Raw genomic sequence first — 24,487 nt, 5'->3', positions numbered from 1 at the left:
CAATTATCTTACTGTCACAGGATTTTTCTACTAGAATACCAAAAGGTATCTCTAATATGACATTGATGGAGAAAATAGGCCAAAGAATTAAAGTGTGAAACATGGAACAATTTAAAAAAGTTATTATCATTATATGAATTACTCATAATAAACCAACATTTAAGTGGAAGCTAAGAAGTAAATTATGTTTTATAAGTTAGCCATGTTAATGAAAACAAAAATTTACAATAAGTATTTTGCTATACAAAAAATTATTGCTGGACCCAGTATTTTTTAAAATGCATATTAAAAGAACCTTTAAAATCTTGAGGGCTTTGTATAGAATTAGTAAGTATAAATATAAAATTGTGTTCAGTAAAACTTTCTTTACTGAAATAGCAGGAAGGCTGGATTTGGCCTATGGGCCTAAGTTTGCCAGCCCTGACTCAGATTATCCTTACTGTATTCCATTTTATAGATGAAGAAATTAAGGTTTAGTGCTATTAAGTAACTTGTCCAAAGTCAAACATCTGGTGAATAAAGATGTCAGAATTTATGCTCAGGCTTGCCTCACTCCAGAGCTCAGGTTCTTATAGTGAGTATAATGTCAATATAGCATGTTTGTGTAATGGTGTGATTGCTATGGGTTTTTGTGTTTTATTTTTTTGGTTTGGAACTAGGCTTTTGCTCTTGAAGTTATTAAATCGGCTCATGAATGTTGGAAAGCATTGCTTCTGAAGAAGTGTGATGGAGGGGCTATAAATTGGTAAGAATTTGTCTCTTCTACGAAATGTTATTTATTATTAATTGGCAGTAAATAGCCATGGTATACTACTCAGTTCTGATTCCTTTTTAAAGAAATTTCTAATTTTTTTTTCACTAAAAGATCATGTGCCTGGTCAGATAGCTCAGTTGGTTAGAGCGCTGTCTGGATATGCCAAGGTTGTGGGTTCAGTCGTCCATTAGGACACATACAAGAGTCAACCATGAATGAGTGCATAAATAAGTGGAATAACAAATCCATGCTTTTCTTCCTCCTTTCCTCCCGCCCTCCCTCCATCCCCTCTGCACCCATCTCTCTAAAATCAATTAAAAAATACTTGTAGAGCACCTATTTGGAAGAAATTACTAAGTGCTGGGCACCATGAAACTAGTGATTGACATAGTGTCATTTCTTAAGGGGTTTATAGTTTAGTGGGGCATTTATAATAATAATGTTATTATACTGTATGTGCAAAGATAGAGTAAAAAACATTAGCAATTTTTCAATTCCAAACATACAGTTATTTTTGTTTATCTTAGAGCTGCCACATCATTTCTTGATAAGAACAGTAAATGCTTTCTTACCCAACAAGATCTGGATCACTAGCCAGTTGATTCAGGGGACTCAATAGTTAACATGTAACTCCATTATTTTCCTTTAAAACATTTAAGTGTCCATTTATTCACCTATCTGTGGATATAAGGCTAAGATCTTTTCTATACTGATTCCATAATTTATATATATATTCTAATATAATGTATAATAGAAAATAAAATTCAGATTCTATAATCCTTAAACGTTTTTTTTCCTTTAGGAGAGAAAGAGAAACATGGTTAGGAAGGGAGAATGATGAAAAGCATCAGCTCCTAGTTGTGGCACTGAAATTGTTCCCTGATTGTTTCTCATATGTGCCTTGACCGGGGGTGGGGGGCACTCCAGCCGAGCCAGTGACCTTGGGCTCAAACCAGCGAAGATGGGGCCGTGTCTGATCACATGCTCATGCTGGCAACCCTTTGCTCAAGCCAGGCAAGCCAGCGACCTTTGGGTTACAAACCTGGATCCTGACCGTTCCAGGTTGACGCTCTATCCACTGTGCCACCACCTGTTCAGATCTATAATCCTTAAGCATTTTATAATTACAAACCCTTACAGAATTTTTAAGAAAATAAATAAAAAGCTTGGTTGGTTAGAGCATCGTCCTGAAGCACAGAGGTTGCCAGTTCGATCCACATTAGGACACATACAGGGACAGCTCAGTGTTCCTTTCTCTCTCTCTCCCCCTTACTCTATCACTGAAATCAGTAAATAAAATTAATAAGTAAAAACTCTTACAGATTTTTAGTGTTTTTTCCCTAACCTTTTACATCAGCCTTACCCCACATCTGATTTGACACCCAAGTTTTTTATAGTGATTTTTTTTTTTTGAGAAAAGAGAGAGACAGGAAGGGCGGAGGGGAGGAAAGAGAGCGAGAAACATCAACTCACAGTTGCTTCACTATGTTTATTGATTGCTTTTTATATGTGCCTTTATGGGGGTGGGGGCTTAAGCTGATCCAATAACCCCTTCCTCAAGCCAGTGACCTTGGGTTCAAACCACCAACCTCAGGGTTTCAAACCTGGGACTTCAATGTTCTAGGTCAACACATTATTCACTACACTGTTATAAAGTACCCAATCCACAATTCCGTGGGTTTTCATAGAGACACCAAGTCCAAATGAGTTTTTGAAGAGTTTTATTAAAGGAGGAAATTTATTAAATATGCTAGCCGCATATAGCTTACACAGGGCAGTCCTAAAATCATGTCCCTCTATAATATTCTAGGGGCTGGTTATATACTCTTAATTATGCATGGGCGGGGAAAAAGCCTGACATCACGGCATAAGCTTATAACCTTTGTCTTCACCTACACAGGTTTGGGAAAAGGATGAAGGGGGGGATGGGACACAATTCATTAGCAAGTTTATAACATCTGCCTATAGGGTTCATAAAAAGATGTTTCTTCACATTAAAACTTACAAGGTAACACAATGGTAAAAATGTCACTTTACATATTAAAAGACATTCCTATATTTTCTAGTGTTCATTTGCTATTCCTTTGTCCAGAGTTACATACATTAACTACATGCTTTCAGGAGGGGAGAGGTAGTTTCCATGGGGACAAATGCCTGTAAATCGCCCATTAATATAAGAAAAGGTTTAATTTAATCTTTCTCTGCCTACACCTGGCTAGCTATTCACCCATTTCCCCACAGGTGTGGGGGGAGGTCAGAGAATCCAAGTCTCCTTTCCCTTTGCATGTACAACGCAATGCCATCGGCCATCCTGTTTCTATGCTAATCACACAAGCATAGAAATCCCATTTACCAAATCTCTCTGTGTCTAGCCCAAATAAATAAAGTGTTCTTTAAGCTTCCTAAAATATTAATATTAGTTCTGTAACTTTTGGTCCCATACAACAACGCCAATACTGGTCAGGCTATAGTGATTCTTTTTTATTAAGGCTTTTTAGAGCCTCAATAGTGTTTCTAGCCTCAGTAGGTTTAAAGCCTGCTCTAGTGTTCATAGTAACAGTTCTCTGTCCATACTCCCTTCATCTATGAGCATAATTACTGCTTCAGTTATGAAATAATAGTAAACTGACATAAATAGGTTTGAGAACAAAAACAACTGACTCTTGGAAAGCCTATCTGTAGAAAGCAAAAGTACATGCCATCCTTAAGAGTGGACACTACCAACTGTCGTTGTTCCCTTCTCTGAATCAGCAGAAATTGGGAAGACGTTCTTTTTCAGCAAGTGCCGAGAAAGGGTCCGCTGCAGCTACTGGCAGTGTCCAGAGACAGGGTTACTGCTGTGAGTACAATAGAGGCCCTGCTCTTTCTGGAGTGTAAAGTCTGGAATCAGGAGAGATGTTCAAGAAATTATTAGAATAATTAGTCAGTTGGAGGAAAGAAACAGTCTCAAGAAATATTTTATCCAAGTCATCAAGAGTCTCATCTTACCTGTGACACAAATGCTTGGGCATTGTAGCTTCAAATTATATTTCTCATGCAGGCTAATGTACCACTCTCCACTCTGATATCCTCCTCCCTGTTTCCTTACCTCTTATGCAGACTACTCTTTTATTTTATTTTTTTCAGCATTGTCTTAAAATTTAGGTAATTGATGGTAACTTAAACAGCATAGCTTATTAACAACAAAGTCTTCCAGTCTTAACTAGTAGACTGAGTTAGTGTTCATGGTCAGGCATTCTAAGTCAGATAGTGTGATGAACTGAAAAAGAAAGGATCTCTGATTGTCTGAAGAGGTATTGGCTTGCTGTTTGCTTTCTTAACTCCTTCCTAAGCGTACTTTCTGCAAAGCTTCTGCAGTCCTCAGTGGGACTGGGGTGTTTCCAGGCTTCCTCGGCTGTGCAGCTGGAGACCATCTCTCCGGCTGGTTTCTCTATAGCTTGATATCATGCCTTCTGTGCTGGTTCCAATTATCTTTACTCTGAAGGTAACTTTATTTCTAAGCTCTGATGTCACTTTTTGCTACAGTTTTGGTAATGATTACGATTACATTAATAAAAGGTGACATTTATTGAACTCTATACTATTTATCTTCCAGGTTCTAAGTGCCTTATATGTGTTATCTAATTAAATACTCACAAGAACCCTATAAAATATATGTCATTATATCTCCATTTTACCCATGAGGAATTAAAGCTACACAGAGATTCAGCGACCTAAGGTTACACACTGTGTGGTGGGGCCAGGATTTAAGCTAGATTCCAAGTCTACTTACAACTGTAGTATAATTAAGGCTCTAAAAAGCCTTAATAACAAACAAACATTTTTAATCTTAAAAATTATCAGAACATAAATTTCCAGATGTTTATATACATCTAGATAATTTAAAGTCAAAATGTTTACAATTCTACCTCATTTTTTTATTTTTTTCTTATTTTTAATACCTACTTGATTTGTAAAATTTTTGATATTGTTGTTAAATTTTTATTTCCTTCTTCTTTAGTGAATAAATTACTTACTCTTTTAGTTCCTTACCATGTACTTGTATTTATTAGCAAACTGTTTTGCCCTTCCTTTTTAACCGCTTTCCCCACTCATCAGAGCAGTTTTCTTCAATAACACATAGTACATCAAAACTACCTAGAAAACTGTTAGAAAACTAATTGCATTGTCTCCTTTTCTTAAACCTAGTGAATTAGGATCTCTAAGCCTTTATTTGTTTTAAAAGCTCCCTAGATGCTTCTAATCTTCTCTGTGTAAGAAACATAAAATCCAAGCTTTCTCCAAAAGAGCAAAGAAGGCCTTCCAAGATTCCAAGACTAGCCCCTGTCTAGTCTTATTTTCCATCGTGTCTTGCCTCTTACCTCATGTTCTAACAGCTGAGAACTGCTTGTCACTCCTCGCCAACACCATGGCCTTAGTGATGTCTAGGCTGCTAATGACTGTTTCCTTTGCCACTACCGTCTTTTCGTTTTGTGAACTAGCTAACTTCCTCATTTATTAAGACAGTTTTGATTGCCTCTTTTCTTAAGAAACATTCCCTGTCGTAGTCTTGGCATTCTGTATTGCCCGCATTTACTTCTGTCGATGCCTTTGCCACAGTGACTGACTATAGTAGTCTCCCTTTATCTGTAGTTTTGCTTTCTGTGGTTTCAGTTACCTGCAGTCAACTGCTGTCTGAAATATTAATGGAAAATTCCAGGGAAAAAAATGTATAAGTTTAAAATTGATACTGTTCTTAGTCGGGTGATGAAATCTCACATTGTCCTGCTCCATCCAGCCTAGGACGTGACTTATCCCTTTGTGCACTGTATTCACACTGCATGCACTCCTCACCCATTAGCCACTTACTAGCTGTCTCAGTTATCAGATCGATTACCTGAGAGAGAGACCACATTCACATAACTTTATTATCATATTAGAGTATATATTAAAGTATATAGTTATAATTGTTATATTTTATTATTAGTTGTTAAATTCTTACTGTGCTTCATTTGTATATTAAGCTTTTATCATAGATATATATGTCTAGGAAACAGTGTAAACAGGGATCAGTACTCTGGTTGCAGGCACCCACGGGGGTCTGCAGCACACCCTGCAGATGAGGGGCTACTGCAGTGGGTGTAAATGTGTGCACTCCTCCAGAAGTTCCTCGAAAGCAAATGACTAAACCTGCCTTAATCATCTTTGTGTCTTACCTGACATGTAACAGCTACTTAAATAATAGCTGTTGGGGTAAATTGTTGAATAATATTTTAAAACCAACAAGTACTTTTTGTGTTTTTAATCCAGTAGTGACTCTTCTGTTTTCTAGGAGCACTGTACTTACTAAATTCTTTAATTGATATTTTGAATCATCTTTTTCACAATAAGTTTTGTTATTGTTAGTATTATTTTACACTGTTAATGTTTGCTCTGAAGGCTACATAGTCTTTTAATTAACTTTCTATTCTTACCTAACATAACTTTAAACTCTGTTGTAGGAGAAATAGTTTTTTTTTGCCATTTAGGTTTACTTTTCAACACCTCTTTCCTCTCTTCAGTCACAGTTTATATCTTTTTTCATTTTTGAGAGAGAGATACAGGAAGGGAGAGAGATGAGAATTGTTGATTGATTGCGTCTCATATGTGCCTTGACTGGAGGGCTCCAGCCGAGCCAGTGACCTCTTGCTCAAACCAGCGACCTTGGGCTTCAAGCCAGCGACCCTTTGGCTCAAGCCAGTGACCATAGGATCATGTCAATGATCCCCCGTACTCAAGGCTGTGATCCCGTGCTCAAGCCAGCAATCTTGAGGTTTGAACCTGGAACTTCAGTGTCCCAGGTTGATGCTCTATCCACTGCGCCACTACTGGTCAGGTTTTGTTATTATAAAAAGGAAAGGTAGCACATTCTTTTTAGTCATGTTTAATTTCATTTGTAGTGGATACCAACAGTTTAGTCATCTTTCTTTTAAATGATTTTTCTGCTCCTCTTGTAGGCCATGGCCAAGTTTGAAAGCTAAAATGAACCTTAAATATTATAAGCTCTTTGTGGTTGAATATTATATGCCCAGTATCTAGAGATGGTTTAGTTTTAATGTTAAAAACATTACATATAGTATATTTACTATGCATGGTGCTTTCTTCACAAGACCAGTACTTAAGACTTTGCAGCATCTAATTTTTTTGTCTTGTTCTTTTAAAATTGTTCTTTTAAATTTTTTTAGTTTTGATTTTCTTTAGGGAAGTATTTGACCTATAAGGCATTACCTCTTTTCAGGTGTTTTTGTTTGTTTGATGTTTTGTTTTGTTTTTTGCCAGAGAAGGAGGGGGGCAGACAGGGACAGACAGACAGGAGGGGAGAGAGATGAGAAGCATCAACTCATAGTTGTAGCACCTTAGTTGTTCATTGATTGCTTTCTCATATGTATGCTTTTCGGGGGGCACCAGCTGAGCCAGTGACCCCTTCCTTGCTGAAGCTAGCGACCTTGGGGTATTGTCTATGATCCCACACTCAAGCTGGTGAGCCTATACTCAAGCCAGATGAGCCCGCGCTCAAGCCAGTGGCCTCGGGGTTTCGAACCTGGGTCCTCTGCATCCCAGGACAACGCTCTATCCACTGTTTCACCACCTGGTCAGGCACCTTTTTTCAGTTTTTAGTTAAACATGGGATGCAGAGAAGAGAATAAAAAATAGTTTAGTCTTAAAGATGGTAATGCCAGCTTGCATCAGTTTTATTCTTGTCAAAAATGAAAATAAATCCCAGAGTTTGAGTCTGGATAGAAAGTGAACTGACCAATTATTATAATTGTTATATACACAATGTCTGATTATAGACAGATGTAGTTTAAAAATAGAAAGTATATATATATATATATATTTGTATTTTTTCTGAAGCTGGAAATGGGGAAGCAGTCAGACAGACTCCCACATGCGCCCGACCGAGATCCACCCGGCACACCCACCAGGGGGCAATGCTCTGCCCATCCGGGCGTCGCTCTGTTGTGACCAGAGCCAGTCTAGCGCCTGAGGCAGAGGCTATGGAGCCATCCCCAGCGCCCAGGCCATCTTTGCTCCAGTGGAGCCTTGGCTGCGGGAGGGGAAGAGAGAGACAGAGAGGAAGGAGAGGGGGAGGGGTGGAGAAGCAGATGGGCGCTTCTTCTGTGTGCCCTGGCCGGGAATCGAACCTGGGACTTCCGCATGCCAGGCCGACGCTCCACCACTGAGCAAACCGGCCAGGGCCCAAGTATATCTTTTTATCATCTATATTCTAACATTTCACAAACCATTGGTAAATGTATTTAATAATATATATCTCATAGGTCTACTTGAAGGCGTGTGTGTGTATATGTGTTTCATCTATTATTTCTCTCCTTTAGGAATCTGCTAATCACTTTTTTCTTTTACTTTAAAAATTAATTGAGCTTTAACTCTCTTCTTACCACCTCTTTTTGTATCCATTTTAATCTGCTGATTTTTTTGATGAAATTTATGTTTGAGAAGAATGATGCCTTTGGTTTCATCTAGGAAGTAGGACGTAGGTTATGGGTAACATGCTTGTGTAGATAGCATGCTATCACCACTGTGTGGAGAGGCTTTTGAGCTTATAGAGCTGCTGTCTTATAAGCCTTCCTGAACTTCCTGACTTGTAAGAAAACTGAGTTTTCATATTCATATGGTTTTCTCTCACCACTCTTAATTTAATCTTTCATATAGGTCAGAGTAAGAGAGTCTAGTATTTTTTAGTAGCCAGTTAAAATGTTTATCATTTTGCTTAGAGGAAAATTCTTCCTATTAGTAGTCATGTTCTGGGTCACATTTATTTTTTCCTTTTCTTTAGTAAAGGTGATATGAAGCTTAGCCTTTTACATATATCAGGATATTATTTAGATTTGCCTACTACTGTGCTTTTTTTTTAATTCTGGGGAATGCAGTGTTGTGAAGCACTTTATATCTATTATATAACCTTGCCTGAAAAAATGTACAGGAGTCTCAGTTGCCTAATGTATATTCATTCAAATCCTTGGCACTAGCTGGAATCTTACTGTCTATGTGAAACATTTAGAGTTGGTTTTCTTTTTAGTAATTGCTCCTTTTTTATCCTGTGTAATAATAACATTCTCTGTTAATTTGCAGCACAAATGTGCAGGTAAGCAGTAGTCCTTTCCATTGCACTCAAGAGGAAGCAAGATCCTTAGTTGAATCGGTAAGGGGAAAATATCCTTTCATCTTATATGTGTCATGAGGAAGTCTAGCAGGATTTCTGAAAAATCTAGCAATGACATGTATCTAGTCTTTTGGGAAGCATAAAGTTAAAAAAAAATAACATTAAAATCTGTTTTTTAACTAGAAAATTTAGAAACCTTTTAGTTGAATTATTAAATTTTCTATGTTACATTAATCATATAATGCTATGTTTCATACCATATCCTCCTGGTTGTTTATATGCATTTGCTCTCCTCTGCACTGTTCTGTTCTCATGAGTGCCACCACTCAGGTACTGGCTACGATGCAGCTGGCTGCGAGTACAGGTGCATTTTGACTCCAGAAAAATGAAATAAAAAAGACTCCCTTTATTCCATTTAGTTTGGCTGTCTCATGAGCTTTCCATTTTCTGGCTGATATGATATCCTTGGATTTTTACATGTCCTACTGATTTTGTTGCCTGGACACAACTGAATTTATTAGTATATTAGTGCTTTATTTGGATGCCACTATATAAGAAAATTCATATTCAGATAATCAAGTAATATTGTGATATAAAGTGTTTTTCGGGAATGATCTTAGGCTAGAAATAACCTTCATAAGTTGTCTTTTAAAAACTAAACTAGTTATAAGATAGGAAATTAGTGAATTTAGATGTTTGCTTCAGGAACAAGAGACTCGTTTGCTCACTATGACAGCTTTGAATTTTTCCCGCACCAACTATTTCATCAACTATTTAATTAGTGCCTCCTACGTGTGGTGAGATTCTAGCTGCTGGGGGTGCAACATTAAAGAAAAATAAAAACTTTTGCCCTTGTATAGCTAACATTCTAGTGGGAGAAATGTATAATAATTACTACACAAGTAAAATGCATAGTGTTTCAGGAGGAGGTAAATGCTATGATGAAAACTGAGCTGGAAGAGGGGAAAAAGTGCCAGGAGTGGGGCGGGAGTTGTAGTTATTTTAAAAAGGTAGTCAGCCTCGCCGAGGAGAGGACTGCTAAGAATCAATTCTCAGAAAGGAAATGAATGAGTCAAGTGTCTGCGAAAGGAAGAGTGTTCCAGGCCGCAAAACACAAAGACCATGAGGCAAGAGGGTGCTTGACAGGTTCTAGAAATTCCTGAGGAGTCACGGTGACTGCTGGAGTGGACGGAGTCTAGGGGAAAAGGAGGAGATGAGATCAGAAATGTTTGGATCTGGGCGTTGGAAAATGATCTAGACATGAATATGATCTAGACATTTAGATTTGGGAGCAAGGTAAGAATTCAGAAATATTAACATCCAGCATTAATTACATGGTTTGGTAACTTTGTTGTGCTTCCTAGTAATGAAGAAAATGCTATAACGATTTTTCACTGAGACTACTAGAGTAAAAAAAAAAATGCAAAGAAAGTCCTTCTTCATCAGTTCTGGTAGAATTTACCATAGATAACACTTCAGTACTAAAAATGTGTAAGTCAATTGCGCTAATAGCAGCCACCTGATTCAGAAGGCCAGCCTACGTAAAATTTTCTGTTGAAGATTTATCAGCTTGTAATAATGAATTCTTTATAATCAAAGCATTTTGACTTGGCATTTTATCTCTTCAGAACTACAATGAGATGTTTGAATCAGAATTATTTAGGTATACCCATATCTTTCCATTTTCTTATATAAGTACTGTCAATGTGTTTGTTCTTTGGTTGCTCAAAATAACTTAAGATGTTGAAGTCATCCATCAACCTTGATCATATTCACACCATATCAATCCTGGGCTTGTATGGTAACAGATTCTAACCCCAGGGTCTATTCATAGGCTCATAATGAGTGAACTCATTCTAATAAGTTACTTAACAAGTAATGTTTTCTTGAGACTGATATGTAGATGCTAAGTGAGTCTGAAGTATGCTTAAACAAGACCAGATAGTAATAGAATTTTTACTTTCTAGGTGTATATTGACAGAATACTTACAATAAGTTGATTAGGTGTGAGTTTCAGATAAAGTAACTGCCTTTAGTGAACAGATACTTAAAAAATGCATAAAGAAAGAATTGGACTAAACTTTTGAATGATTAACAGAACTGTTGAAGGAAGCATATGTTGCTGAGCATATTGATCAAAACACAATTAGTATAGCATTGAGACCAAAATAAATTTACTAACTAGTCACCCAACTATAGATACAGATCAGTTAAGAAAAATATTGTCACTATAATAAAGAAAAAGAACACAAATGCCAATAACCTGATGGTTAATATTTGGAATCATTTTAGAAACAATATAGAAAATATCTACAGAAATAAACTTGTCATATTTAGGTTACAGAATGTAAGAAGGATAATAGAGCTGAAGAAGATAAGTAGAATTAAAATAATCAAAAGGTTTATTGGATTTTGCGTATAAACAAAAAAACTTATAAATGATTAAAAACATTCAAATCTACAAGAATAATATAATGCAGTGGGGGAGGAGAAATGGGCAAACAATATGAACAGAAACTCACCCAAGAACATGGCCAGGTAATGTGAGAACTTGCTCTCACATGTAATCTGTGAGATCAATCTAAGATACAATATGATTTCATAATTATCAGTTGGCAAATGTTTAGAAGTTGGATATACCAAGTGTTTTTAAGCAAGTGGCAAAAGCAGATCTGTCTTCCTTGTTGTTACACATGATGCGAATATAAGTTGGTACAACTACTTTGAAGAGCAATTAAGTAATTTCTAGTGAAGTTAAAATCACTTATAACTCACTAAGAAATTACCTTTCTAAATTCTATAGAGTTTTTAATACATGTGTTTATATGATCAGATAAGGCAAAATTGGAAACCAAATAAATGTCTATCGATTAAAAAATGGATAAACAAATCTAGGGGTCTCCAAACTATGGCCCATGGGCCGCATGCGGCCCCCTGAGGCCATTTATCCTGCCGCTCTTCCGGAAGGGGCACCTCTTTCATTGGTGGTCAGTGAGCAACGCAAAGCACAGCACGTACAGTGCTACTTCTGGTGACGTGGGACGCATCCGAAGCGCATCATATCACTTGTTACGGCTAGCAATGACAAATATGGAACCAGACATTGACCATCTCATTAGCCAAAAGCAGGCCCATAGTTCCCATTTAAATACTGGTCAGTTTGTTGATTTAAATTTACTTGTTCTTTATTTTAAATATTGTATTTGTTCCTGTTTTGTTTTTTTTACTTTAAAATAAGATATGTGCAGTGTGCATAGGGATTTGTTCATAGTTTTTTTTATAGTCTGGCCCTCCAACGGTCTGAGGGACAGTGAACTGGCCCCCTGTGTAAAAAGTTTGGGGACCCCTGAAATAAACTGTAGTATATTTATACAGTGGAAAACGATTACATAGGTAAAATATGTGAATTAAAACTGCATGATTCTACATGGATAAAATCAGAAACACAAATGTTGGGTGAAAAATGTTTGCAGTAATATATAGTATGTATTGTGTTTGTAAATTTTAAAACACCCCAAGCAGTAGTACCATATGTTTTTAATGAATACAAAGAGATATGGTATTCTCACTCCAGAAGCAATTAAGAACAGTAGACACCTGTGTCAGCATAGTGGTCAGGAGAAGTAACTTCTGAAAAGGATGGGAAATAAGATTTTAATTTTGATGAGTAGCTAGAAAAAGAGACTTCAGTTATAAAGTTGCTATAATAACAATGTTAACTCTTTTAAAAATGTGGTGAGTAGGCATATGCCACTCCCTAGATTAGCATTTTCTGTATGTTTGATATATTTTATAATTAAAAAATTTATATACCCAGAAAATCAGTAGAAAAAATAATGAAACCAAAAACTAGTTTTTTAAGAAGACCAATAAAATGGATAAGCCTTTATCCAGAATGATCAAGAAAGAAAAGAGAGAAGACGGCCTGACCTGTGGTGGCGCAGTGGATAAAACGTCAACCTGGAAATGCTGAGGTCGCCGGTTCAAAACCCTGGGCTTGCCTGGTCAAGGCACATATGGGAGTTGATGCTTCCAGCTCCTCTCCCCTTCTCTCTCTCTGTCTCTCCTCTCTCTGTCTCTCTCCTCTCTAAAATGAATAAATAAATAAATAATTTAAAAAAAAAAGAGAGAGAAGACAAATCTTGAGTGTCAGGAATGAAATAAATGACATCACTGCTGATTCTACAGATGATATTAGAACTGAGAAATATTGTGGAGAACTTTATGTACCAATAAATTTGACAACTTGGAAGAAATGGACACATTCCTTGAAATATTCAATACATAAACTATCAAAGCTGGCCCTGGCCGGTTGGCTCAGCGGTAGAGCGTCGGCCTGGCATGCGGGGGACCCAGGTTTGATTCCCGGCCAGGGCACATAGGAGAGGCGCCCATTTGCTTCTCCACCCCCACCCCCTCCTTCCTCTCTGTCTCTCTCTTCCCCTCCCGCAGCCAAGGCTCCATTGGAGCAAAGATGGCCCGGGCGCTGGGGATGGCTCCTTGGCCTCTGCCCCAGGTGCTAGAGTGGCTCTGGTCGTGGCAGAGCGACGCCCGGATGGGCAGAGCGTCGCCCCCTGGTGGGCAGAGCGTCGCCCCCTGGTGGGCAGAGCATCGCCCCTAGTGGGCGTGCCGGGTGGATCCCGGTCGGGCGCATGCGGGAGTCTATCTGACTGTCTCTCCCCGTTTCCAGCTTCAGAAAAGAAAAAAAAAAAAAAAACTACCAAAGCTCACTGAAGATGAAAAAGCATAAACAAAGTAAACTTTAAACCTTTTCATAAACACAACTCTAAGCCTAGTTGGCTCTCACTACTTTTAGTCAGCATTTTATTGGACGGTCTAGCCAGTGCAATGAGACATTAAAAAGAAGGAAAAGGCATCTAGATTATTAAAAAAGACAGCATGAATGCCTATGTAGAATATTCAATAAAATCTACCTAAAAGCTACTAGAGTAAGTGATTTTAGCAAGATAACAGGGTACAAGATCAATATACAAGAAACATTTTTATACACTAACAACAAACAATTAGAAACTAAAAATAAATATATTATTTATAATGGTATCGACAATATAAAACACTTTAGGATAAATCTGGAAAAAAATTTTTGAAGAACCTATATACCCTGAATATGATAAAACATTGCCAATAGAAATCAGAAAACTAAATAAATTAGAAGATATATTATGTTCATGAGTTGGAAGATATATTATGTTCATTGCCAATAGAAATCAGAAAACTAAATAAATTAGAAGATATATTATGTTCACGCAATATTGTTATGTCAGTTCTCCTTGAATTGATCTATCGATTCAGCACAGTGTCAGTCATATTCTAATGTACTTTTTTATAGAAATTAACAAACTCATATATGTAAATGCTAATGTCCTACAGTAGATTAAACAGCTTTGTAAAGAACAAAGTTAGAATAGTAACTATTCCTGATTTCAACATATTTTATAAAACTACAATAATCAAGAGTGTAGTAATGGTATAAAACTAAACAGATCAATGAAACGAAGTCCAGAAATATATCATATATATATTAGAAATAAATATATATAAATATATATATTATATATATGGACAACCTGTTTTTATAAATGGTAATCTATTCAACAAATAGTGCTTGAACAATTGGTTATTACACCTTGTACTATACATAATTATCTAAAGTGTATCCTAGACCAAAGTTTAAAACATAAAACTATAAGTCTTTTTTCACCTTGGGTTAGTTAGGCAGGGTTTCTTAGATATGCCACTAAAAACAGAACCTATTTAAAATGATAAGTTGGACATCATCAAAATTAAAATTTTCTGTTCTACCAAAGACACTCTCAAGATAATAGAAAGAAGCCGCATATTGCTAGAAAGTATTTGAAAATCGTATACCTACCTGATAAAATGAGTTATAACCAAAACATATAAAGAACGCTCACAATTGAATAATTTTAAAGAAAATCTCCTCCTCACTCAAAATGCAAAATATTTGAATGGTCACTTTACTAAAGAAGATAAACTGAAAGCACATAAATTGATGCTCAGCTTAACTGGTCTTTTGGGAAATGCAAATTGGAAACTCGAATGACATATCTATACACACTTTTAAAAATAGTTAAAAATGTAAAAGATTGGCCATACCAATTGTTGGCAAGAATGTGAAGGAACGGGTATTCCCATACCCTGCTGGTTAAAATGCAAAATGGTACAACTATTTAGAAAAACAATCAGCATTTTCTTGAAAAGTTAAATATATATCGTTCATATGATCCAACCATTTCACACTTACATATTTACCCAAGAGAAGTGGAAGTAAATGTCCATACAATGACCTGCACACAAATATTTATAGCAGCTTTATTTGTAATAGAAAAAACTGGGAGTAACCCAAATGTCTGTGAGCAGATAAATAGATAAATAATGATATATTCATTTAAGGGAATACTACTCATCAATAGAAAGAATTGAGTTATTGGTATATGTTACAACATGGCTGAATTAATTTTAAAAATTATATTGAATGGAAAAGACATATTTGTATTATAATGTGCTATATAAAATTCTAGGATGTGCAAACACTAGTGTATAGTGACACAAACAGGTCATTGTTTGGAGGGTTTGGGAAAGAGCCTGAAAGGAGGAATTTACAGTCTTTTTACAGAGACTTAGGAAACTTGTAAATATATTATCTTCATCATGATAATGGTTTCCCAAGTGGGTATATATCAGAACGTATGTGCAGTATATTTCAGATCAGTGTTAGTCCTTTATTGAAAGGGGAATAAAAGATTTGTTTTGGAGTCAGATTCTAGGTTCAAATCCCAGCTCTTTTATTCTTAATTTGAGACAAATTATTTAACTTATTTATGCTTTCGTTTCCTTTTTTTTTTTTTTTTTTTTTTTTATAAAGTAGAGCTAATAGTATCTTCCTTAGAGGTCTGTTGTGGAGAATTGAATGAAATAATCCAGGTAACATGTGGAGTAGCTAGATGGTACTCAATAAATGTTGGGGTTTGTGGTCACTGTTGTGTTGGTGAATTAAATTGACCAGAGAGAGAAGTCCCTTCTAGTCCAGCCTTGTTTTGAATACTGTATTGAAGAGGTTGTCACTCCTTCATGAGATGGCCTATTCCATTGTTAGATAGTGAAAAAGTCAACATAATTTAAATTCTTCTATGAGAATTAGCCCTATTTTCAGAAACTAAACAAGAAGAGAGGAAGGGAAAAAGAGAATAAATTAGTTTCTACAACATAACGTATTTTAATACTTAACCACTTTTTCCGTGTGAGAATGTTTTCCTCAGAATTCTCCGCATGCTACTGTTTAAGCACTTTCCTGTATTCTGCCCCCTGAGGAATTGGAAAACCTCTATGCATCCTGTGAAGTTGGGGAGAGTTTGGATTAGGTCATTTGTAAGGCTCTCCAATATTTAGTGACTTTAGTCATTTTACCAAAAAAAAAAAGAAGAAGAAAAAGGAAGGAAGAAGGGAAGGGAAGGGAAAGGAAGGGAAGGGAAGGGAGAGAAAGAAGGAAGGAAGGGAAGGGAAAGGGAAAGGAAAGAGAAACTAATTCAGTGTAGGTAGGATTGAGGAACCACATTCATCGCTAAAGGAATTCCAAGACTTGCCTCTTACCCTACACAGCCTGAAAACCTCAGAGATTTAAGTCTTGGAACCTGAGATGAAGCCAAGGAGAATGAATTACTCACACTCCTTTCTGCTCAATTGCAGGGACCCCATCACATATGGTGAACCTTTAGCTCACAGTAGTGATAGAAACGTTCCAAAGGGTGAAAGACATCTACAACTGGGAAGATAGAATGCCTCTCAGAGAACTCTCAGCAACCTCAATCTGGCTTTGTTTTTACCTTCTCAAGGCCAGATTTCCACGAAAAGCTGTCTTGGGCAAACCTGGAAGGACAGAGCCTCACCATGACAGTGGTGATGGTGCACAGATGCACAATGAGTAGTGCTTTGAAGGAAGAGAGTGAGGAAGAAATTTCATCTGTAATTTAAAATGTGCTATCCTGACTGCATTTAGTAGATCTTTTTTTTTTTCAGTAATAAAATCTGTAGTAGAATCTGAGATTTTGTTTTGTTTTGTTTTAGTGAGGAACAGAGAGAGAGGGACAGACAGACAGGAAGGGAGAGAGATGAGAAGCATCAACTCATAGTTGCAGCACCTTAGTTGTTTATTGACTGCTTTCTCATATGTGCCTTGACCAGGGACTCCATTTGAGCTAGTGACCCCTTGCTCAAGCCAGCAACCTTGGGCTCAAGCCAGTGACTTTTGGGCTCAAGCCAGCGACCATGGGGTCATGTCTTTGATCTGATGCTCAAGCTGAAGACCCTGAGCTCAAGCCTATGACCCTGGGATTTCAAACCTGAGTCCTCATTGTCACAGGCTGACACTATCCACTGCACCACTGCCTGGTCGGGCTAAAATTTGAGTTTTTGTTGTTCATTCTATATCTGATGTTGGGACTTCTTAGCTGAAGTATGAAGAGCAGTGCATTTAGGAGATCTGGGCATGGAGTGGAGCTTAGTGGAAGTAACATCAGTATATCGTGTGGCCATCTATTTGATCCCTGAACTTTACCATCAATCTCATAAATGCACATTGGTGTTACATAGACCCAAAGATGAGTTCATGTGAAGGACTTTAGGTGAATCCATTAGCATAAGCCTCTCATATGGGTCAGAGGTATTGCTATAATTTAAAAACAATAGCACTTTTAAACATTCACAAGAAAGCCATATTTCATTTTTCTTGGAGCCCACAACAAAGATGAATCAATAAAGTGGCTAGCTCAAAAGTGCACACTTAGGGGTTCTGTGTTGTAGTGGGAAAATACCAACTAATGAATGTTAAAAAATAGTTTCAAATATACTGCTCACAAAAATCAGGGGATATTTTATTGCTTCATATTCATTTTGAAATATCCCCTAATTTTTATGAGCAGTATACAAAAGATGATGACCAGAAGAACAATGTTACAGTTCATTATAATTGTTGGATGGGACTTTTAACAGAATGTTCCTCAAATGGTGTTCTGGGCATAAACTTCATCTCCTGAAAGTGACTGGTGACATGACAGCAACAGGTTTCTTGCACATCCCAGAAACCGATGACAATCTTTGGCTTCTGGTTATGGAAATCAAGCCAATTCAGAGTAAGCTCTGATGTCGGTCTGGCTAGGAAACCCTTCTATCACCAGATTACTTGGCCTCCTTGGAGCACCTGGCAAGAGACTCCTCCTCTATGAACACTCACTCCGATCAAAGCTTCATCTCCACCCAAGAGGGCTGTTTCCCTTTAGAGCAGAATAGTTCCACGGATATAATTTTCTGATGATGTCACACTACGATATTTATGCCGTACAGATGTTTTATTTGTGCCAGAAGGGACATCTTTATGGCAATTCATTATAAAAAGTTTTAAAGTGATATCTTTTCTTGCTAAATCAGGATCTGATTCTAGTGAACTTGTATCTCCCCCATCCCCCTTTGCCTCTGTAAAGCTTCAGTGTGCATTACCACGCAAAGATGGGCATAAGAAAGGAAAATAAAATCAATCAATGGGTTAGCTATGAGCAAATTATATACATTCTTGAAGAAGTAGATCAAACTTATATAACCTTAAAAGACTTTCATATTTTGTTTATGGATAACTAAGAAAATGCTTATAGGAAACTGGTGAGGTTATTTGAAGGAGAGCTACTAAGTTCAGACAAATTACATTAATAATTTGTATTAATTTAAAATACAGGTTTTGTGCATGGATAGGGACTGAGGCCAGAATAAGCTTTCTCTAGCTGACAAAAGAAAAAGAAATATTAATACTTTGGTCATGAGAACACCAGATTTGTGTGAACGAAATTAAAGATATGAATATTCATGAGAAGTATTTTTTGAGTGGGGAAAAGGAGAGGAGATAGCATTTTTAGAATAAGCCTATCAAATAATACTATTTTGTGGAGAAATGATCTTAGATGAGTAGAAGGTGTCCACATTCTTTTCCTACTGAAAAGTAGAAGTAACTGAAAGTTCTTTCTTTGTTTCTCACAAGGAAAATAGAGTGGGGCGATCCTGAGAGACAGAGAGAGGGTTGGGGCACTTTCCATGCTGCTCTGTGCATTTCTGTGCTCCTCCAGGTTCTGTAAGCAACTGTTCTGTTTGGAATTATGTTGAAAAGTCAGGGACTCATTGATAGTTATGTTCTGATGTGTATCATAAGCCATGTTGTTGTTTTTAAATATAAATGCTCATCTCTCTTTTGGCATATGTTAATATGGAAAAATGTATAAAAAGATAAATTATCTTTAATAGTTTATTATCCCTGAGTGTTAGAATCACTTATGATGTCTGTTTACATTTATATAAGGCTTTGTGCATTCTGAAAATCTTCTACCAACCAGGAAATACATTTTCAGAATGAAAATTTAAAACATTCTAGAAATTATTTTTTAAATAAACTTTAGTAATAAATATTTTAGCTGGAGTAGTTCATTTATTTATGTAATACTTTTTAGGTTAATGAAAAGCTGCTCAGTTAATCTGTTTTATATACCATGCATTTCTTCCCCTGAAATGTTTGGCATTCCCAGCAAGAAGCAGCTGCTGATTTTAAATGGGAAATCTGAACAGCTAACTTTACAACAAACTTGGTAATACATGTCCTACACAATTTAAAGAGCATACAATTTTATGCTCTTTAGGCAAGTTACTCTCTTTTCTAAACTGTTTAGAAAGCCAGTCATTGTATGCAAAAGGACTAATCTCAATGAGTAGAATATTTTATGTTACAGTGTTACTTTCACACCTGGATTTTATTAAGTTCTACCATGGTTGATTCCTGAAAACCAACCGTGGTTAAGCATTTTCTCTGTGCTAGGGAGCTGAATAGAATTTTCCTTGTTTTTTTAAATACTTGGAAAATTTCAAAGATGTTTTACATAAAATTTGTACAGAGGTTATTATTTTCATTGTTATATCATCCTTTTCTATGACAAAAAATAAACAAAGCATATTTGATTAGCATTTCTTAAAGAGTTGAAGGAAAAACAGCTTTAAACCATTTATGATTTAGAGCAGTGGTAGTCAAACTGGTCCCTACCGCCCACTAGTGGGCGTTCCAGCTTTCATGGTGGGTGGTAGCAGAGCAACCAAAGTATAAATAAAAAGATAGATTTAACTATAGTAAGTTGTTTTATAAAGATTTATTCTGCCAAACTTAGTGAAAATCCGACAAAAAGTACTTGGTAAGTAATTATTATTATATGCTTTAACTTGCTGTAACTCTGTTTTATAAATTTTTTAAAGTTACGTTATTTCCCTACTTTATAAATCACCAGTACTGTGGAACCGGTGAGTGGTTAGAAAATTTTACTACTAACAGAGATACAAAAATGGGCGATAGGTATAACAAGGTTGACTACCCCTGGTTTAGAGGGATGTATTAGAGTTCTCCAGAGAAACAGTCAATAAGGTCAGTAATGTGTGTGTATGTGTGTGTGCTCAGAGAGAGAGAGAGAAAGAGTGGAGGCTTGGCAAGTCCACAGTCTGCAGAATGGGCTGGCAGGCTGGAATCCCAGAAGAGCCAGTGGTGCAAATAAAGTCCAAAGGTGTTTTGCTGGAGAATTCTCTCTTGCTTGGAGAAGCTGATCTTTTGTTTTAGTAAGTCTTCAACTGATTAGATGAGACACACCTTCCAAAGGAGGGTAAACTGCTTTATCCAGACTTCACCAATTTAAATGTTAATCTCAGTGGAAAACATACTCCAAGGTGACACATTAACTCTTTGAGTAGTGAGTTTTTTTCATGCTTGCTGATCCCCAGGAGTAAAATTTTTTTTCAAAAAATGAAATTTGTTCCAGTTACAGTTTTATTAACTTGATATCATGTTTGTTTGATAACCAGTGTATGAAGACAAGAAGAACATACATTTGCCATTTTTTAATGTTGCCTTACACATTTTTAAAATAAACCGATCATACTCTGGATGGTCTGGAGGCACAAGGACGTACATGAACGTTCATACTACTCAAAGGATTAATTGTTATAGGGAATATTATAATATTGCTAAAATTTAAATATTTTTCCTACTGCGTTCTTATTTAATACTGCCCTTAAAACTAGAGGGTCCTACTTTGAGTCCTGCTTTTTAGAGGATGCTGCTTTGGCCCTCCTCCAGTCACGTCCCTCCCCACTGGGCAAGACCAAGGGACCAAAGTTGTATCTTCACCGGGAGCCCAAGCCTCCCATTCTAGACCACTTTCTTTCTGGCAACTGAGGATTGTGGATTGAATTCTTTGCCCAGGCAGCAGCAGGCTTGTTTCCTGGGTCTGCATGATTCATGCTCATTACTATGTAGACTGTGTGCTCACTATTACTTCTGCAGGGTCCTGGGTGTTGGCTGTTTGCAGGTAGGGTTTGCATAGATATGGGCTGGAATTTTCACCTTTTTGCAGGTGAGGCCTCCCATACATAATGGAGCATGGGATAGGAGAAGATGTGGGACCGGGGGGGGGGGGGGTGTGTATGTCTCTTCTTACTCTGACATACTCAAGCAGTCTCTGAGGCATCCAGAATACTAAAAAAGAGCTTACAAGTCATTACAAAGGTGTACTGACAAGGTAGTAGGATGAAACACACTTTATATTCTACTCATCACTTTGTTAGCTTGATTTATCGCTTAAATATTCAGATAGTCTTTCATTTCCAGCTTTGCCCCAGACCTCAAATGTTAAAGGCAGATCTTTTCTATTGAAGGTGAGCAAATTCAGAGACTTAGAAGTTGATTATTAAATTTGAAATCTGAAAGTGTGTTTATAAGTTCAGAGTAGTGGGTATCCTTTCGGGAGATGAGGTTATGATTGGGGAAGAGCCTGCCATGTTTCATTTCTCAAGTTTGGTAGTGATTATAAAGATGTTCATCAAGAACTCTTGGGCTTGTGCATTTCTGTCTATGGAAAATGGATCTTCCAATAAATGTTTTTTAAAAAAACTTAAAAATATATTCTTAGGAAAACACTTTGTATCTCAAGAAAACCTTTTTTCAAACTTGTCCACCACAGATTTATTACATCGGCTCTAAGAATCTTGGCCCAGTCATCAGAATAAACTAACATTATGTTAAAAGTTCTAGAAGACAGCTAAATAAATTATCTAATTTGGATATGTGTCTCTCAAGTGAGTACACACATGTGCATGCACAAATTTTTGAATGTGTGTGTTTGATTTTTGTTCTCAGGATCTCAGCCAAAGAAGCAACTGAAAGAAAACCTCTCTCCTCATTTTCAGTAGTTCCCTTGGGTTAATGAGAGAAAACAGTTTCAAGCATGCTTTTTTTTCTTTTTAACTCTTAAGTCTGTGGTTTGTTTATCTGAAAGAATGAACAATGATAACAAAGGCAAAAGAAATATATACTTTTTTTTTTCAGGTTAGAGAAACATTGTGAACTTGGTTCTGTACACTTACAAATAAAACTTTTGGATACAGTTTCTACATCTAAAAATTTATTATGACAGATTTTTTGTTTTTATCTTTCAGGTATCATCTTCAGTAAATAAAGAAAGTAATGAAGGTATGATATATTTTGGTTCTTGAGGAGCTAGATGTTTTAATTTATTCATTTACAATTAGAAACCAAAAAAAAAACCAATCGATTAATTTAAAAATTATATAAACTAACTAAAAACTTTTAAAAATAGCTATTAAAATTTTCCACACAAAATAGTTTATTTCCTAATTCAGTAAATGAGAAAGAGTACATTTATTACTTTTAAGCTAGAAAATCGTTTGATTATATAGTGACATTTTTAGGTGAAGTTGAGAGATTCCAGCTAGTTCTGATAAACTTTAAAAGACTTGAAATATATGCCTTGGGAGAAGATCTTTATTATCTTTCATTACGCTAATAATCCATTTTACCTGAAGATCTTAAAAATTGAAATTTGTGGTAGGATTAAAAATACCATATTTTTATTACTATTATTTGAAGCTATTTTGAGTAACAGGTAAAAATGTTCTGTGGTAAAAATTTCAGGATACAAGGATATACACAGATCATTTGTCTTTCAATATTTGGCAAGACCTTTTGCCTTTTGCGTTAGTACAGAACATTAAAAGAATATTGAAGTTGCAAATTTGGAGGAAGAATGAGAACTATTTACCATGAATCCCATTCGAGGATGTTTAGAAAAGAACAGATCACAGGCATGATTTCATGGGGAAGCAGGCTGCATTCCTTGTATGGGAAACTACCCATTGTTTCTTCATAATGCTATCCCATTTTGGATTTGACAGGCAGTCAAATTTTACAGTTAAAGTTTATTTTAGACTTTTCGTGCTGTAGCTAGGGTACTAACTTCTGCAGTATTCAGTGGAGACTAAAATGATCCAGAAAGAAGTAAGCGATAAAGTAGGAAGGCTCTGGAATTTTTTTGTGTGTGTATTTTTTTTTTTTTTTTTTTTGTATTTTTCCAAAGTTGGAAACGGAGGCAGTCAGACAGACTCCCACATGCGCCCGACTGGGATCCACCCGGCATGCCCACCAGGGGGCAATGCTCTGCCCATCCGGGGCGTCGCTCTGTTGCAACCAGAGCCATTCTAGCACCTGAGGCAGAGGCCATGGAGCCATCCTCAGCGCCTGGGCCAACTTTGCTCCAGTGGAGCCTTGGCTGCAGGAGGGGAAGAGAAAGACAGAGAGGAAGGAGAGGGGGAGGGGTGGAGAAGCAGATGGGCGCCTCTCCTGTGTGCCCCAGCCGGGAATTGAACCCGGGACTCCTGCACGCCAGGCCGACGTTCTACCACTGAGCCAACCGGCCAGGGCGGCTCTGGAATTTTTAATGTAGTTTTATATAAGGTTTGATCCAAATGAGAAAACTCAAGAGTTGAAATGGAAGTATTGATAGTTTTGATTGGAGAAATGCGTCACACTAAGCTTCTTGATTGTTTTTATCTGCCTAAACATATTCCAGAGGTCTAAAATTAAATTTGTCTTATTTTTCCTTCCTCCCTTGTCACCCCTTCCTGCCACCTCTCTTTCCCCCATTTTAGATGCAGATCAAACGTGGCACTTCCTTGGCGAGTGAGGGGAACAGGTGAAGTCTTGCCATCAAAATTCCAGTCTTGATGGACTTCCAGACTCCATCTCCCTTAAGTGCTTGATATAGGCAGATCTGTGAGAACTTGCTGACTTTCTGTTGAAACTTCATTTTTGTAAACTTTCTAAGACGTGACCTATGTAAATAAACACTGGAATTTTTGAATTAGTCTCCTCCAGCTATTTATTGAAATGAAAAAGGTTTTATTTAATTTTATGGCAGACATTTAGAAGCACTGAGTTTTGACCAGTTCAAATTTGTTTGCCGAAGGAGTCCAAAGATTTTATTGGCCTTTATCTCTATAGATTAATGTAAAAATTATAAATTTAGTACATTAATAAGATTTCTGTAGATATTATTGTTTTTATAATCATACCTTTTATTCCTTTTTAAGTCCATTGCTCGTAGAGACTTTATTTAGCTAACCTCCGTCCACATGCTAGTCCTGTGTAAATATGTTTACATTTTAAGGCTCTTTTCTATAAT

General features: G+C 36.7%; 1 protein-coding gene across 2 annotated transcripts in view; it reads left to right on the top strand.

The window, feature by feature from the left end:
* PPA2 (inorganic pyrophosphatase 2) overlaps positions 1–24,166 on the top strand; it is a 124,028-nt gene extending 99,862 nt beyond the window's left edge. For both annotated transcript variants that reach the window (XM_066384635.1, XM_066384634.1), the window contains 4 exons: positions 660–745; positions 8,867–8,936; positions 22,446–22,479; positions 23,955–24,166. In XM_066384635.1, coding sequence (XP_066240732.1) covers positions 660–745; positions 8,867–8,936; positions 22,446–22,479; positions 23,955–23,989 — 225 coding nt within the window. In that variant the 3' untranslated portion in view covers positions 23,990–24,166. The remainder of the gene's footprint in view (positions 1–659; positions 746–8,866; positions 8,937–22,445; positions 22,480–23,954) is intronic.
* The last annotated feature ends 321 nt before the right edge of the window (positions 24,167–24,487 follow it).

Source organism: Saccopteryx leptura, chromosome 5 (assembly GCF_036850995.1).
Source record: "Saccopteryx leptura isolate mSacLep1 chromosome 5, mSacLep1_pri_phased_curated, whole genome shotgun sequence".
Lineage (NCBI taxonomy): Eukaryota > Metazoa > Chordata > Mammalia > Chiroptera > Emballonuridae > Saccopteryx > Saccopteryx leptura.
The sequence above is the reverse complement of the archived record's forward strand: the minus strand, read 5'-3'. Positions and strand labels throughout refer to the sequence as shown.